Here is a 17,729-nt window from a genome sequence, read left to right as displayed (position 1 = left end):
AATGTGTTATATAAATAAAACCTGATTTGATATATAGACAGTATAGAGTGGTGCGAGAAATGTTAATATCATATTAAACTGATTACTTAATAAGCATATCTATAGTCTAGAATAGTTTTATATACAAAACATATATTCAGGAAATAATTTGGACTGAGCATACAACAATAAACATGAGAACCATAAAAGGAGTAACGGGTACAGTAAGAATGATTAAAATATGTAGATGGGTAGTAATACATTTATATTCATACATAAATTGCACACTCTTGGCCTTATATTGTGACCTTTGTTCAGGTAGCATTATTCAAATATTCTGCAATCATGCGAGATGTACAGTTCAGTTCTTTACACATATTCTTGATGCTTATAAGAGCTGGATGGGGTCCTCCCAAGGTACATGCTCCCCTCTTTCTGTATGCTCACCGCAATAAGATGCACATCAGTATAAGGCTCTTCCTCCTTTGATCTACGTTTGCAGTAGCTTGACAGAAGGATGACCCCGGTGATCAGCAGAATGCCAGAAGTGGCCCAGCCAATAAACAGGGCCTCTCCCAGCTCCCGTTTCTGAGAATCCACCACCAGTGGGCTGTAGAAGTTCCTGATGACGGTGTGGGCCACCCAGCTAACAGGGATGAGCGTGGTCAGAAAGGAAAGCAGATATAAGCTACCCCCTAAAGCCAAAGTGATGTTCTTGCTCTTTGGGTTGTCGCCACAGCAGTTGCTCTTCTTGGTCCCACATCCTGTGACGAACAGGGAGAGGACCACCAGGACTATGGACACACACATGAGCCCCTGGGCTGCCTGCAGCTCTGGGGGGAGAATCAGCAGTGAGTCGTAGACCTTGCACTGCATGTTGATGTCGGCCTGTCTGTAGCAGTTCATCCACAAACCCTCCCAGAGTTCCTCCATGACTATGAGATTGGCACCAATGAAGGCAGAGACCCTCCATATGGGCAGGGCAGTGACAGCGATGGTCCCACACAGGCCGATGGAGCCCAGAACCAGGGCCAGGACCTCCAGTTTTGCTCTCATGGCTCCTCAGGAAATGCTTGTCCCGTATCTTGTGTAAAATGCTGTGTCCAGTATATCCTCATGCCTGCAATGTCATCCTACTGGTTTTCGTTGGCTTGACCTCTATTCCTCCCATGGTTTCAGTGCCAACTCCTCTGCATTTATCTGAAAAAAGTGTTACAGATTGGCCATCATTTCTCATCATGCATGACAAGCACATATACAAAGAAAGAGTATGACTATGTTGACATGTGGAAACCTTGCAAGTTTAGTGTCGGCGACTAAAGTTTACACAGTTTTAAGTATGTTCTACGTCTTGGGCTTTTGAAACCTCTTCAAACTCAATTGGATTTTAAAAATAAAACTCAAAACTTTATGTCTTTAATTATTACATGAAGAGAAATTACACTTACAACTTTGGAAGGACCACCTTTTCACAATCGTATGTTCCTTTACTGTAGTACATTTTTATGTTGCGCTCATCTGCCCCTAAAATGACCAGAGTCACTTGATGTGGCAAGTAGTCTGACAACGGAACATTTTTAGGCCTATTTCCTGTTTATTCACAATCAGTCTGCAAATCATGGACTGAAATACATAGGGGAAAGAAGTACTCTACACGTGTTACATATATTTTACTTAAGCAAAACTAATCATACTACATTGTAGAAATACTCTATTACAAGTAAAAGTCCTGTGTTAAATCTTGTACTTATTAAATAGTGGTGTGAAAAGTACAATATTTGCTTCTGGCTTGTGGTGGACTACAAGTATAAAGTAGCAGGAAATTAGTACTTTTAATATTTCATTTTTTTTACTATACTTTTAATCCACTGCAAGTACCTCAACATTATAATTAACTACATTATTTGAGTACATATTATTAGTTACCGGCCACCACTGATTAAATATGGCATTGTCCCAGTAAACATTACATTACATGTTAGACGCTTTTATCCAAAGCGACTTACATACATTCAGTACTGTGGACAATCCCCACAGGAGCAATTTGGGCTTGCCCAGGAACACAACGACATGCTGACTACAGTGGGACTCGAACTTGGTACCCCCTAATTCGAAGTCCAGCACTCTATCCACTGAGCCACAGCCGCATCATAAACACATGATGCATGGCCATAAATGCACAAAAAGGGCAGCAAATTGGACCCAGGCAACTACCGCCCTGTCTCTATACTTACCTCCATCTCGAAAGTCATGGAAAAAATAGTATATGAACAGGTCGAAAAGTACCTCGCGGAAAAGAAACTAATCTATGAATTTCAATCTGGCTTTAGAACATCCCACTCCACTGACACATGCCTTCTTTATTTGAGCGACCACATCAAACAAGAGGTGGACGAGGGCAAGTACTGCGGCATGGTGATGCTGGACCTACAAAAGGCTTTCGACACTGTCAATCACCCCATTCTGATTGACAAGCTAAAAACAATTGGTTTTGATAAACTATCGGTGAGCTGGATGCAATCCTACCTGGAGGGGAGAGAACAGATGGTGGAGGTAAACGGTACTCTGTCCCCCCCCCCCTCCCAGTGAGCTGTGGTGTTCCACAAGGAAGCATATTAGGTCCGTTACTGTTCCTAATTTATGTAAATGACATGTCATCAGCATGTGACTGCAACTTGTTCCTGTTCGCGGACGACTCAGCCCTGCTGGTCTCTGACAGGAACAGGTTGCAGGTTGAAAAAACCCTCAGCTCCGAACTCGGCAGAATCTGCACCTGGCTCGCCGATAATAAATGATCATTACACCTGGGTAAAACAGAGTCCATTCTCTTCGGTTCGAAACATAATCTCAGCAAATCCGAAGACTTCTCAGTTGCAGTGGGCGACATTATTGTCACAAGTAAGAAGGAAATTACATACCTAGGATCTATTCTTGAGGCAAACCTCTCCTGTGACAAAATGGCATCCAATGTAATAAAAAAAGTCAATCAAAGAACTAGATTCCTATACCGGATCTCCTCTCTGGTAAACAAAAACACCCTGAAAACTCTGGCAGGAGCACTCATTCAAGGGTACTATGACTATGCTTGCACGTCATGGTACCATAGCACCTCCAAGGCGCTAAAAATAAAACTTCAAACATCGCAAAACAAACTGGTCAGACTACTGCTTGACCTTTCATCTAGAACCCACCTCACCTCTGCCCACTTTGACAACCTAGGATGGCTTAGAGTAGACGACAGAGTACAGCTACTTGCAATGGGCCTGGTCTACAAGATCCACTACACCTCTATGGTACCCATGTACATGTCAAAATTCTTCCCAAAGGTCAAGGAATACCATGATCATAACACCAGAGGGAGCTCCACAAATCATGTGAAACCCAGATTTGGCACAAAAAAGGGGGAATACACGTTTCGCAATTATGCCACATCAAGGTGGAACGCTCTTCCCACAACTGTAAAGGAAAGTAAAACTATACTTACCTTCAAAACCTCTCTTAAAGAGCACCTTTCGGGGGAGAGCATTGCAAAACTGGCCCCGGTAATGGTACAAATCTCAACCTGTCGTTCAATGGACAGCTTCCCCCCCCCCCCCATCTATGTATATACTCGCATTTTAGACTCTGTTACTAACTGTATATCTGTAGACTTGGTATGTCTTAAATGTCCGGTTAGGATGTATTAGAACGAAATCTAAAATGAAAATTGTAAACAAGCAATCTGTATGTAAAAAAACCACCTGTATGTAAATTGTAAATAAGCCATCTGTATGTCAAATATGTCTTATATGTCTTAAATGACATGATGAATTGGAAATGGGGGACCCTGATGTAAACAAGACGAAAGTCTTTCTCTGGTCTGCATCCCCTTAACAATTGTATGTTTTGAGCTGTACTGTACTGTACCCAATCTACAAGCTGTTAATACACTTTTCAATCAATGTCTATCTTTGTGCATGTGCTATTGGCATTATTCAAGTTGCACATTGCTATGGAGTTAGAAATGCAATGTAATAATGTTTTGTGAAGTTTGTCATATATACTGATTCTGACATTAAAGCCATCTGAGACTTAATAATTTAGTCTCAGATGGCTTTAATGTCAGAATCAGTATCAGAATACTTAATTTATCCCGGGGTAAAATGGGTAAAGCTATACCTGACTTATCTGTTTTAACTTTTTTTTTCTAATAGTCTATTGATGCTGCTTCTGCTATGAAAATTACCATCTTAACGTACAAAGACAAAAATGAAACATGACCAGGAAGATGGTTTGCTTACAGATAAGGAGCAACAATGGGAGATTTCACATTAAAAGAGCCACTCCTTTATTTAAACATTAGTTGGTCCTGAAAGCTAACATCCTGTTGGTCACCCTGTTTCTGGAGAGTACCTGTGACAGGAAAGGAAAGGGAGATAAAAAAAGATCAGGCAGGAGGTCACAAAACAGGAACAGAAACTGAAAGCCTGTCGAGCAGGTTTGCTGAGTGATACCATTGTCACATCATAGCTGCTTCAAATGTAAACAGATACACTCAAGCTGAGAAGCCTGAAGTTGGCCTGCAGCTAACCTAACAACATCAGATGTGCTGTTAAGTATTTTCTTTAGATATTTAACCATAATCTGCTGGTATTGCAGTTCTACATTTAGATTTGAGATAAATTGGGTTGAACGTGATGATGCAACTCGAAGTAACTAAGTACACGGTGAGATGTGCTGTGGCGCAGATAGAAATGTAGAACAACATCAGGCTGTGTGTGCCACCTGCTGTATGTAAATGTGTCCTGCACATTTCTGGACCCCAATACGTTTGAGATATTTGGAAAATATTTTAAAAGAAATGAACTGAGGTTTGTCTCCTTAATTTGTGTTCAACTAGAGAGAATCCTATACATTTATTTCCGTTAACTGTCAAGTGGGGAACTAAGTATTTTTTTTGTGTGTTTCTCTTGTTTTCCTACCATACTCTTATGATTGGCTGTGAATAAGAAAACATGAAGGACAGACCACCTATTTCTATTTCCTTTTTTTTGTTGAGAAAGGGGCAGGTAATATAAGAATATAAGATTATGTTCTTCTCCCGGCTCCTTTCCGGGTATGGTGTGTTTATAGAGACATGTTTTGTAAATAATTGTTATTAAGTTGTGCATACCATGAACGGAACAAATACAAATGAAGTGATCAACTAGAGAGAATCCTATACATCTAGCCTTTTCTTTTAATTTGGGGTAATATAAGAGTGTTGCATCAGCAAGGAAACCCTGTCCCATCTCCTCACTCTGCCATTCAGCCCTGCATCAGATACTGTCGCTGGCTATCTACAGCACAATTAAGTCTGAAGTGATCTTCCCCTTTTATCTGAAGGAGCCCCAGTGCTTTTGTGGTAGGGGTGGTGATTGACAATGGTGAGGGGGCTCCTGAAGCTCGGGTGACAGGATGTCCACAGAGCTCAGAGACAAGAGAAAGAAGAGAGAGGGCTGTGGGTGCCATAGCTCAGTCAGGGCATATTTACTTTTGGTTCGATGATGAAACGGGAACAGACAAAGTGAAATTGTGTAAAGACAGTAACCCTGGTTAGGTATTTACCACAAATACTTAAGGATAGGTTGTTGGGTGTCGAGACCAACGAACATTTGAGGAAATCAGTGGTTACCATCCTTGATACAACATATACATCTATACTTCAATAGGATTAATGCAAACACAAATGAGTGAGATGAGACATTTTATTTGATTGGTTGTCATGCAAGATATTTGATATCATATCTTGATTAAAGATTGTTGGTAAGGTTGGGAGTGAATATCCCAGATACTGCAAGTGTCTTTCAGTTCTAGCTTGACAGCACTGTTCATTTTGATTATGCATTTTCTTCTCTGTTATTGTCATGCAGGTTTTGTTTGTGACGGATGAACGCGCATTTTATTCCTTAAAAATCATGACATTTGCCAGACAACGAAAAATAGCTGTGCTTAAACATGCAAGAGAAAAAACCCCTCAAATGATGAAATTCTAGTGAAAAGCAGCTCCATGAGCTTGCCTTGGGTTCTGATATCATTCTTCTTATTTAGCCTGATCGATTTACTTTAACTCCATTGTAGACATCACATACTCCCCATTTGAATTATTTTACATTTCAGTCTATAAACATTTCTCCACAGATGTCTGAGCATTATTCTATATATTTTTCTAAACCAAGTGAGAGCATCTGTCTGACTAAAGACTTTCCTATTCCCTGTGATAATTGGGGTTTAGCTCCTTGGCCATCTTTCAGGCACCTCATCAGCCGTGGCTTGAAAACACAAAGTGACTCTAAACGTCTTCTGAAGACTACGATTTCATTTATCTTTTGTTGTGGCATTTCAGTCGGTCTTTTTGGGGGGCTTTGAGGTTGGAGAGCGTCTTTCAGCTGCATAGTTTGTCGTTTTTGGCATGTCTGAGCACATCGTCTATTTACGTTTTTCCCTCGCATCACAAGTTTGGGTTTCACGGATGTTTTTAGAGCTGTAGGGGATGAGTTGGACTGTTGAGTGAAACCAATAGACTGTTAATGTTGAACCACACAAACCAATGAAGCACTACAGAGAGGTGCTTTGAATTATAAGTAGGAAACAACTGTATTTATTATGATATCAATACATTTTTCTATATACACACAGTAATACAAATGCAGTCTTAGTAGCACGATGAGTTGTTTACAAGTATGTCCTCTTTCACTGTTCAGGCATACGGCAAGTCTTTCCCCTTGATTGCTTGAGCAAATTTGGACTTTCTTTGTGAAAAAAATAGTATTTTTTTCCAACAAATTCATTTACATATGAATAAATAAATAAAACATTGCTTTGTGATCAATTACCAGTGGACAATCTGTTTAAAATAACTAATAACCGTGCAAATTCCCTACAACACAGACGGACAAATTCACAAAGAGTGGATTGTGGTGGTGGATGGCACCATCTCGTTGCTCATCACTTGCGATCTGCACCTTCTCAAGGTTCGACACAAGATCACATTGAATATTGCGCTAATGCTTTACATCGCAAACACGGCCTTTAAGTTTAGCATTTTATTAAAATCATGCAATTATCCATCTGGAAAAGTATACCCAATGACTTTTGGCCAGGAACAGAAAACGCTATAATCACAGGAAGTTCTGTGTGACATCCCTTTATAGATGTGCTTCAGTTACCACCCTTTGAAGACACCAATTATTTCACTGTTTGGCTACTTGGGTCTTAATCGAGACTGTTTTTGCAACGAGGCTCATTTACATGAAGAGGTGTCTACACAATTAAAAATGGTGCAAATAGCACACAGATGCTATTCGCACTGCAGCTCAGTTAATAATAATAATAATATAATAATGCATTTTATTTATATAGCGCTTTTCACAACTCAAAGACGCTTTACAGTATGAGGGAGGGTAGACAAACAAGGACAGGCAAACAAGTAAGTATAGTCAAATAAAAAGGCAGTCAAGAGGAAGTTGATTGAGAGGGGGGGGGCTTATGGGTAGACAGAGTTGAAAAGATGTGTTTTGAGGCGGGACTGAAAGACTGTGAGGGACTCAGTCACGGAGATCTTGGGGGAGGGAATTCCAGAGCCTAGGAGCTGCCACTGAGAAGGCTCTGTCCCCAAAGCTGCAGAGTGTGGATGTGGGAATGGATAGGAGTCCGGCTGCGGTGGATCTGAGGGACCGTGGGGGTTGATAAGGAGTGAGAAGGTTTGTGAGATAAGGGGGGGCCAGATGGTGGAGTGCTTTGTAGGTGAGGACCAGAATGTTGTAGTTGATGCGATGGGAGACAGGAAGCCAGTGGAGGTCTTTTGAGGACTGGGGTGATGTGATGCCAGTTAAGATGGGGGCATTTAAAATGTTTTGGGTGATTCTTATTTTATTTGTGCATGTTTAGCAGCCACAAATGCTGTGTAATCCTTTTGTGAATTCGCCCCTGAGTGTGTAGGTACGTGTTAAGCATGAAATGTAACATTGAGCGTTCTTTAAATGGCAATACTGAAAAAAATACAAGAAAATGGTTTCACAGTAAGACAGCAAGCTGAAACAGCAAATTCAAGTAAAGCAGGATTATGTTAAATAAAAACAAATAAAATTCCCCTTAGTGTCTGTGAATGGGTCCTTTTACATAATCCCAATATTAAATGTAACGGAAAACAACATATTTTCCAGGCTAAAAAGATAGCTTAAGACTGTAAAACAAGAGATCAAAAATTATACAAAACCATAAAATATGCTCCAAAAACATGTCAGTGTAAATTCATGTGTACAAGTACAGTAAACTATGCAAGACGAGACCTTTTCAGTTATTCTATGTCTTTAAGGACAAATAACATACAGCCCTTAACTATGATAATATCGGAGTCACGTAGACAAAACAAATATCAATGTTCTCACAATAACCACATTTGGCAACAGCAGGCAGGACTATAGGTTGCTGCCCAAATGTGCAAACCATGCCAATCAAAGCCACTGATCTGAGTCCATGATTGTACCATTAGTTCATATCTCAAAGCTTACACCTGACTTCTATGTAACAGCATTTGATTTGGGATAAAGCTCCCTCATTCTAGATTCCTTTATTGCTCCACAGATGCTCTAACCTTTACAAAAAGCTATCAGCACAAGTAAGGTAAGGAAGTATATATCTTCTACTAGCTGATGTATGTCAATGCCCATGCATTGTTTGTGAATATGACTGATCTTTATGGAGCCCAATGTAAAGCTGTCCTCTTATGTGCCACAGTCTGGGGACGAACGGGATTGCTGCCTTTTGACCCAAATCTCATCGTCCTCCATTTGCTTTTGATCCTCCACGTTATCATCGATCACTACGCTCTGCTTCTCTGAGTCGGACAGCCTCACATCGTCCGGCGTCCCACTGGCCATTGGGGACTTAAGGCTCTCGCTCTCCTCTGTTTCTTCACTCTCCAAGGACAACGCCATGATGGAGGCCTCCAGGTTGGCCTTAGCGGACAGCACTCTGGCTGACTGGCTGAACTCGTCATCCTCATCACTAAGGATATCCGTCTCCTTCACCTCCTCCTGGTCTTCGTATATTTCTAGGTCAAACTGTTCTTCCACCCAACGATCTGTGTCTCCGGCTAACTCGGGCTGCTGCTCTGGGTCTTTGTCCTGCTGCAGCAGCTTTGAGTCGGGCTCCTGCGTTGAAGCAATGTCCTGGTCTGGCTCAACGTCAAAAACAATGTCGGTGTCTATGGTGAAACGATTGCGCACTAACTTCCTCCTGCCCAGGGTCCTGGTTGGTGCAGATGCTGCAGGAAAAAATAAAACAAAAAGATAAAATAATATGAATATTCAATATATAGTGCCAGGTGTTAAGTGCAGTTTCACTGCCAATCCAGCTCCCCCCCTGCTCATACTTCGATCCTCCTAGACTCCGAGCTTGGAGAATGGAGGGTAGGAAGAGTTAAGAAAGGAAGTGGGGGGCAGGATGGAAAGCAAATCCCTAAGCTGGTGGAAAATACCTAAAAGGAAAAACTAAGACTCCACTTTTTTTGTTCTAACGACGCCAAAGCACCCAATCTGTCAGGTAAGTAGGAACATGTTTAAAATGAGGACACTTGAATCTGTAGGGTGATTGCAGCCCAGCCTGACATTTACCTGCTCTATTTATGGCGGGCCGGGCTCCCTTCAGGGCACAGAGGCGCTTTCCTCCAAAGGGCACATACTGCTGGTTGAGGGGTAAACTCTCTGTCTTAAGGAGCTGCCGGCGGTGCTTTTCCCTCAAGATAGAATGGACTGTCTTCAGGAAGTCTTTTCTGCTCTCTGGAGAACTGAAGGGAATAGAAGAGCACGTTATCAGTTGGTCACTCAGTAGATAGCAGCAGACAGGACAGTATCAGTGACTTCAATCTCCAGTGGTCGTCATCAGGGCAGATACTCACCTACAGCACAGCTGAAAGGTCCTCTCTGGCCTTCCCTCAGACTCAGACTTTGTGTGGACAATCTCACACATGGAAGAGCCCTCCCCATCTGAGAGAGTAAAACACAAACATGTCATCTCAAGAACAGAGCATTCCAGAAATAATTATTTCAGATGTATTTCATCACAGTACCATACATTATTTATTATGTTATCTACCTGCGTTGGCCAAGGATCTGACTTGAAGGGCGTCAGTTGGGATCATGTGACGGTATCTGAAGGGGTCTTTTTCTTCGGAAGATGCAGAGACCCGATGGGAGCCTACCTACAATCAGTCAAACAAAATCAAAATTAAACTATATTAGTGATCTTGCTTTTTCAACCCACTGGAATGATTCTGAAAGTGGCACAAGGGAATTGTACATTTTAAAGGGATTTACAATGCTTTAACAAAATCTGTGATATTTGGCTTTGGGTTGTGCTGATAGCTTCTTGCTTGTGTGCAAACCTACCATTTTCTTTTTCTGCTTGGATCCGTCCTTGCATACAAAGACCACTCCTGTTTTGAACACTAGGGAGAAATGGAAAGACACATCAGTTATCACTCAAAGCTGAGATTACTTTAGTATGAGTTTCCTCCAAGATTTGGTAATGAGTAGGCTTGATATACCAAACGTAGCAATCTGGGGCTCTTTCTTCCATTTTCCTAAGGAGGCAGGGGGGTTGATCCAGGTCACACTGGTGTGAAGTAGCAGGTCCCCCATGGACAGATCAGCCACCTGGCAAAAGCAACAACATATCAGAAGTCACTCTACATGTATTGTTTAGATGACAGGACAGAGCCAGGCCACGTGTTTCCAACCTACCTCTTTCTTTTCACCACTCTGCTCAGTGATAAGCAGATCGAACACAGCTCCAAACTCCTCATGGATCTTTTGCATCTCGTTGATATGGCTGGCAACTTTGTTCATGGCTTTCATGGCAACTGCAGACAAACAGAAAACAACATGGTTAGCGTTGAATTGGTGTGACCGTATGCTTTCACCCACATTCTCCACGGTCAAAGCAATTTCATCTTTTCAAAACAGGTCTTACCGTCCAGGTGGTAGTGCTCCTCGCTGTCTGGGTCTGTGAGCGAATACAGTTCCTTGAGCAGGAGGGGATACTTCAGCACCCTCTGGATGGGTTTGATCAGGTAGGATTCCAGGGTGGAGGAGTGCTGCTGCTTGGGGTTGCGCTCTTCCAGGAAGGCCTTGAAATCGGTATCGGTTTTGGCTGAAATTATCAATACAACACTTATTGAACACTTCTAGACAATATTGTCCATTATTTTGTCCTTTCCAGAATGAATTGTTGTGTCTTTGGTTTAAACAAATACTTTTGTTCATGGTTTTTAATTCACAGTAATAAAGTTTGTATTTATATTGGAAATAGACATTGTTTGTCTAAGGTGCTGAATATTAACCAGGTTAAGTCAAAGAGACTCAGCCGTTTCTTGCTCTTAGTAGTAGTCATTTTATCTAAGAACAGGCAACAACAAGTAGGCAGCTAACATACATTAAGTGCTTCAAAAGCTTTACAGCACAACAACATTGCAAACACAGTACAGTCAGTTACTAGTCAACAGATTAAAGGTAAACAAGCAGCAAAGCAAGACATCAGCTTGAATGTTAAAGGGACTGGGTGTACTAGCTAGAGAACAGACTGTTCAACACTGCTGATTATATATTTGCAATAATACAGGGCTTTTTATCCCAGGGAGCCACCAGCTTTGAAGTATGCAGAGGTCAAATGGTGACAGAAGTGTCTGGCTGACAGATTTATGGAGCCTTGCAGGATATGGCAGATAGTTGATGGATAAATACATCTTCTCCTTTGAGCCAAGGAGGAATGTTGACCCAACAGCACTTTACTCACCCTTTACGAGGACCTTGGGGACTTTGGTGTGGCTGGCGCAGAAAGCACTGTAGATTTTAAAACGGTCTGCATAGTACAGGAAAGAGCCTCCCAGGGAGAAGAGTATTTTCTGTCAAAAAGAGAAGATAAGTTACCCAACCAGTAAAGACTTTATGGGAGTTTTAAATGCTTGTTGATGATCCTATCTTTTGGTGTATGTTACTCAAAAAGGGTATACCTTAAACTGATCCACTGTCTCCAACTTCTCTAGATCTGGAACCAGTCTGGTCCCGTCTTCCAGGGTCTTGAGAAACTCAACCTGAAACTCCACCATTTCCGCCAAGTTTCCAAACAGAACATCCAGCTAGAGGAAAAAGGTATTTGAAAAACATCAAAATCAAATCCCTTCATTACACAGTGCGTCTTCTGTAATATTTCTCAATATCTTTTTCTGGTGCATACACTAGAGAAGCTCTCTGCTACGGTTAGAGCATGGAAACCCTCAAATGATAAAACCAAATGTAATGTCAGTATTGCAAGTGCATGTAAAACTCCTCTACTTTTCAACCTTCCACCTGTCATCATCCACTCCTCAAACACAGCTACTCTTCACATGATTATGTAACCCACTTTTCTAAGAACATTTAAACAGTTTTGGCATTTAAAAGGCAACTACCCCTCAAAGGCTGACAGAGAACATTTGACATACCTCATCCTGTGTGAGGAAGGTCTCTTTCTGCAGGGGGGTTAAATATCTCCCAATGAGGCAATTGAGATCCTGTAAGACAAGAGGGAATTACGTTTGATCCAGGGTTGACGAATCATAAGGTGGAAAACAGACATGAAAGAAATGTGGCTTTGACACAAGTCTTTAATATTCCTCACTACAAACAGTGATTGAATCACAGGGAACGTTCCTCTTGAATCAGAGATAGAGTAAATGCCTTTCTGCATACACTTCAAAAGGGAAAGTAGCGATAAAAACCCAATCAAATAAAAAACTATTACTACAATTACCTTGGGTGAACTGTAGAGAGGCTTGGAGATCAATTAGCAGCACTTACAAAAAGTAGTAAATAGACCATCTAACTTCTCCAAGAAGGCTGGCTGGCACTTTAATTGACATCCCTCTTATTGTTAATGAACAATTAACTGTATGTATGTATGAAAAGAGGAGTAGCCTAAGATGCGTCTGTAATTAAGATTTAAATAATTAGCTTGAAGGTGTAATGTTTACACTTTGAATAGAAAGAATAACATAAACCTGTTTCAATGTGAAGTGCCTTAATCACACCAGCATTCTGAACACCTGCTAATCAATGTGTGGGTATGAGTTGTCATGGCAACGTTGCATGCGGTATCACTGTGGACGTTTTTGTCCATATGGGTAATTTTTCATTTTTCATTTTGCAATAACTTTGGTTGTGTTGGTGCAAATGGCCTGATTTTTTGTAACAAGGCTATTTTCTCGATCTATTTTGGAATTCCAATTTCAATTTTTCAAATCGGTCTTTAATTCACTGTGTAACAAATTGACTATGCAAATTAGTCATTCGAGACAAATGTCCACTGCAAATGACTTGATAAAAACATTATATTAAAAGTTTTTTTTCACAAGTTTTTTGGGTTCAATCTTTAAAGCAACTTCCGCCCTAATAGAAAATACCAAAAATGTAATCATTTTCAGGATTTTAACCCTTTAAATGCCATTTTGAATACATGAAACCTCTTTTTTTTCATGATGAAAACAGAGAAAATGAGTTATTTTCCCAAAAATACATATCTGGGGACTGGCTCTTTTTTTTTTATAACAGTCTTGGATATGTCAGATTAGCAACAAAATTGATTTTTTGCATTATTACTTTTTGCACAAAATCAGATTGAACAAAAAAGTTACAAATTAGTCATTCGGGACAAAAATGTCCACTTCCAAAAACTGCTCTAAAATGACAACAGATTCATATTTTTTTTAACTTTTTGGGGTTAAATCTTTCAATCAACTTCAGTCCTGATCAAAAATACCAAATGTTAAATTATGTTCAGGATTTTAACCCTTGAACTGCCAGTTTGAAAACATGAATTTGCGTTTTCTATGAAAAACATGCACAAAAAGGCAGTTATTTTCCATATAATAAATGTTGGGGGGGTCGGCTTTTTTTTTGTCCGCGAGTGGCTAATGTGTGAGTTTTTTGTTTAATCTGATTCTGTGCAAAAACTAATAATCCACCAAAATCAATGTTGTTGCTAATCTTTGACATATCCAAGACTGTGATTTAAAAAAAAAAGCCGACTCCCCCCAACATTTATTATATGGAAAATAACTGCCTTTTTGTGCATGTTTTTCATAGAAAACGCAAATTCATGTTTTCAAACTGGCAGTTCAAGGGTTAAAATCCTTTTCATCATGAAAAAAAACAGCGGTTTCATGTATTCAAAATGGCATTTAAAGGGTTAAAATGCTGAAAATGATTACATTTTTGGTATTTTCTATTAGGGCGGAAGTTGCTTTAAAGATTGAACCCAAAAAAGTTGTGAAAAAACCCTTTTAATATAATATTTTTATCAAAGTCTTTTGCAGTGGACATTTTTGTCTCGAATGACTAATTTGCGTAGTCCAATCGAATGATACCGGAGGGTTAAAAAGCTTGAAAGAGGCATATTCATCCACGTCCAAATTGGTCAAAAAAGGAAAATATTTCAAATGTGTATTGGTAGCTTTACACAATGCCAATGTGCCGAACATAGACTGCCACAGCTGAAACCACCAGGGATATGATAGGTATTCGTATTTCAAATACGCTTAACAAACATTACAATGAATTATTGAGTCCCTCTTCATTTATTATTTTTCCATTATTTAGTCTACCCCTATATAACATTAGCAGTTGAGCTACTGCCAACTAAGCACAGAGACATAAGACATTTCATTCTGAGTAATTAGAACAAATAGCCCAAGTCCACCAAAAAACAGACCATCCCCTTTAAAGGTTGTACAATACAACATACATCACTTTAATGTGATTTCTATAATAAATATATATGAGCCCCTGGTAATGAGGTATAACATTTTAGATAGCCTTGACATTATACCATTATATACCCTCTCTAACCCAGTTATTCCACAAAGTCACATGTTATACCAGGCAGAAAAGGATTAGGCAATATCCAGGCAAGGACACAGCTGTGTCCCCCTTATATCTCCTGGGACACAGAGATAAATATGGATTGTGGAATAGGTAATGCGTAGGGCTAACACAACCTGAAGCAGACAAAAACACAGATTGATGGACAGGAGGAACACACACACACACACACAGACCATCTGCCCCTAGCAAGTAAGATGAGTGTGACTTACTTTGACATAGGTGCGTTCGGTCTCCACGAGTTCACAGATGACTTTGCGGAGTTTGTCGGCATCAGAGAGCTGTCGCTGAGTTGCAGGAGGTGGGAAGGGCGAGTCCGGGCTAGGCGAAGAGGACACACACTCCGTGGGATTCATGTCATGGAGACTGCGGCAGAAAGCGGCGACCTGCTCCGTACTCTGCAAAAAAAGGACAGAAGTGTTGAGGAAAAACTCCTACTCCCTGTGATGTAACACCAGCCTCTAAGGAAATATCCAGTAAAGAATCAGCACCTCAAATATAAACTTGCAGGAATCAATTTACGCCTACTGATGTGCACAGATTCATGACTGTGCAGAGAATAAGCCTGGAGAGAGGCAGAGACGCAGTTAAAAAAAAAAAAATCATTTGCACTAATTTGGTCTATTTTCAGTCTGTCATAACAATAGCTCTCCACGCTCTCTCTTTCACTCACATCCCTCTTTTCCTCCTACTGACTGATCGCTGGTGTAGAGATTCAGTGTTTTTCACAGAGTCAAGTATGTACACAAAACAGTGTCTGTCCACATGCAGTATAGTATGTGTTGCCGTGGAGACCGGTGCATTATCATTCCAGACCAAAATACACCCCACTCAGCAACATCTTAAATGGCTTATTAGTTACTTTGTTTAACAATTAAGCTGCATATATGCTTTGTTCAATAAGAACACAAGCAAAGCTCACTAATGTATTTGGAAAGAATTTAATAAATCAGACAATATTTACTTATTTGTTTCTATAAGTGGGCGACACATGAAGATTGATCGAGAAAGCTGCAAGAAGGAAAGCAGTTTGGCAACATGTCAGGCACCACTAGCAGGTAGTGAGCGCACTACAGCGGGCTATGGTCTCTTATTATTAAAAGGATTTTTATAGACCAGGCGGAAGCAATTTGTCTTGTCACACCTACGAGCTCCTCTGGGAAATAATAATAATATAGACTCGACACAGCGGAGGATGTAATGTTACCATTCTTAAAATAAACATCTTAATTGTGATCTTAGTAACTAGTCTCATCAGTGTAAGCTTCTCAGGCCATCAAAACCGCTTTCGTATTAGAGTTACTGTGCATACAAATATTTCATATTCAAAAACACGTACTTTAAATGACAGAAATGTTTTTCTTGATGAAAACGTAGCTAGATCAAAAACACTGTTACCCAGTGACAGTCGTGTATCTTATGCAGCTTTGCAAATGACACTGGTTATAATCAGCATTGTTATCTAATCAGACAGACACATCCATATGTGAGGCACGACAGCAGTTTGTCTCTCTTAACAATGTTCCCAAAATAACCATGCAGCTTCCAGATCAACGAAAGAGTGCCATCCTGTCTGTAAATATAATTTTGCAAATGCAATTTACATCAATGCCCTTAAAGGAAATGTAGCCACATCTCTAGTAGAAGTAGTAGGCATTTCGTCCTCTTTTATTTAGTTTTCTGTTTTTCATTGTAAAACATGTCTGTATGCCTGTATTTGTTTCTGCAGTGGTTTATTGATGTGATGACAAACTGTACATTTAGCCAAAATAGAAGTTTAAGAGCACAAAGACGCAAAGAAGTTAGAAAAACTAAACACACGCAGCACATATCCAAATATGCAACCAAAAGAATGTAATGCAGAGAAAACGGGAAAAAAATCCTTAAATTAACCTGATTTCTTCCTGCCAAAGTTAGCTAAGCAAAACCACGTGTACTGAGTCTAAGTCCAGTCATCCGATTCACATTGTAGACTAATTAACACCGTGGCAGCTTGGGCGCACGGACTGCCATGACACGGCAGAATGAGGAGACAGAACATAGAAGGGGGGGAAGCTCCAAATATGACATGAAAATCAGAACATGTAGAAAAGAGAAACTGCCATGCGTTAATCTGTGGGATGCCAAAGACGAGCATTTTCCTGAGCAAGTGAAGTATAGAACAAAACTGCAAAGTATGAAAGCGCTGATGATGAAGTAAACTGAAGATAGCACATCTGCCTTCTGAAACTGAGACAAGCCAAAGATCACAGCATCGAGGTGCCAAGAGAGAAAGATATGTGCAACATTCAGAAAGCCACGTCCACAACGGTCAGGCTGTTTTTATGTCACCCAGGTGGTCTTTGGTCAGTTATGTAGAGACTCAGCTCCAACGCATGCAACGAGACATTTTGGCATCCTCTGAAGCACTTCTGTGATTATGGGACAATTCTGCGACACAACAGTGACTCACTGCTTCCTCTTGTCTGTAGCAGCCAAGAGTATGTGTGAAACAAATTCCCCTTTCTTGCTGAAAGAAAAGGTGTAACTCTCAGGAGAATACAACAGCAGCCGCTTATGTATGTATCACAGCAGCAGCAGGAAGTAGTCAGGTAAAGAAAACAAAAAGATACAAGGAAAGGAATCTTACCAGATGGAGCATGTCAGAGATGGAGTCTGTGGAGCGCTTGCTGTGTTTGCTCCACTTCAGGACAGACATAGCCAGGTGCAGGTGGACAGTCAGTGGCAGTTAAAGAGCCAGAGAGAAAGAGACTCCAGGTTTTGGAAAAGTCAAGTATATACTGCGCCTCTAATACATATCTCAACTGTGTTTTC

General features: G+C 40.5%; 2 protein-coding genes across 2 annotated transcripts in view; both read right to left on the bottom strand.

The window, feature by feature from the left end:
• Nucleotides 1-348: 348 nt before the first annotated feature.
• Nucleotides 349-1,035, bottom strand: LOC117540370 (claudin-17-like). Its single transcript, XM_034207007.1, has one exon. It carries the CDS (start codon nt 1,033-1,035, stop codon nt 349-351), a length of 687 nt encoding a protein of 228 aa, XP_034062898.1.
• A 6,764-nt stretch (nt 1,036-7,799) lies between these two features.
• The window catches only part of LOC117540368 (T-lymphoma invasion and metastasis-inducing protein 1-like), a 40,595-nt gene continuing 30,665 nt past the window's right edge, over nt 7,800-17,729 (bottom strand). Inside the window, 12 exon segments of the mRNA XM_034207005.1 lie at nt 7,800-9,265; nt 9,615-9,787; nt 9,899-9,986; nt 10,096-10,201; nt 10,389-10,447; nt 10,547-10,655; nt 10,743-10,861; nt 10,972-11,151; nt 11,794-11,902; nt 12,011-12,136; nt 12,482-12,550; nt 15,128-15,313. Of these exon segments, the coding sequence (XP_034062896.1) occupies nt 8,724-9,265; nt 9,615-9,787; nt 9,899-9,986; nt 10,096-10,201; nt 10,389-10,447; nt 10,547-10,655; nt 10,743-10,861; nt 10,972-11,151; nt 11,794-11,902; nt 12,011-12,136; nt 12,482-12,550; nt 15,128-15,313 (1,866 nt within the window). The 3' untranslated portion in view covers nt 7,800-8,723.

This window comes from Gymnodraco acuticeps, unplaced genomic scaffold (assembly GCF_902827175.1).
Source record: "Gymnodraco acuticeps unplaced genomic scaffold, fGymAcu1.1, whole genome shotgun sequence".
Classification (NCBI taxonomy): Eukaryota; Metazoa; Chordata; class Actinopteri; order Perciformes; family Bathydraconidae; genus Gymnodraco; species Gymnodraco acuticeps.
This window is presented reverse-complemented; position numbering and strand designations above follow the sequence as displayed.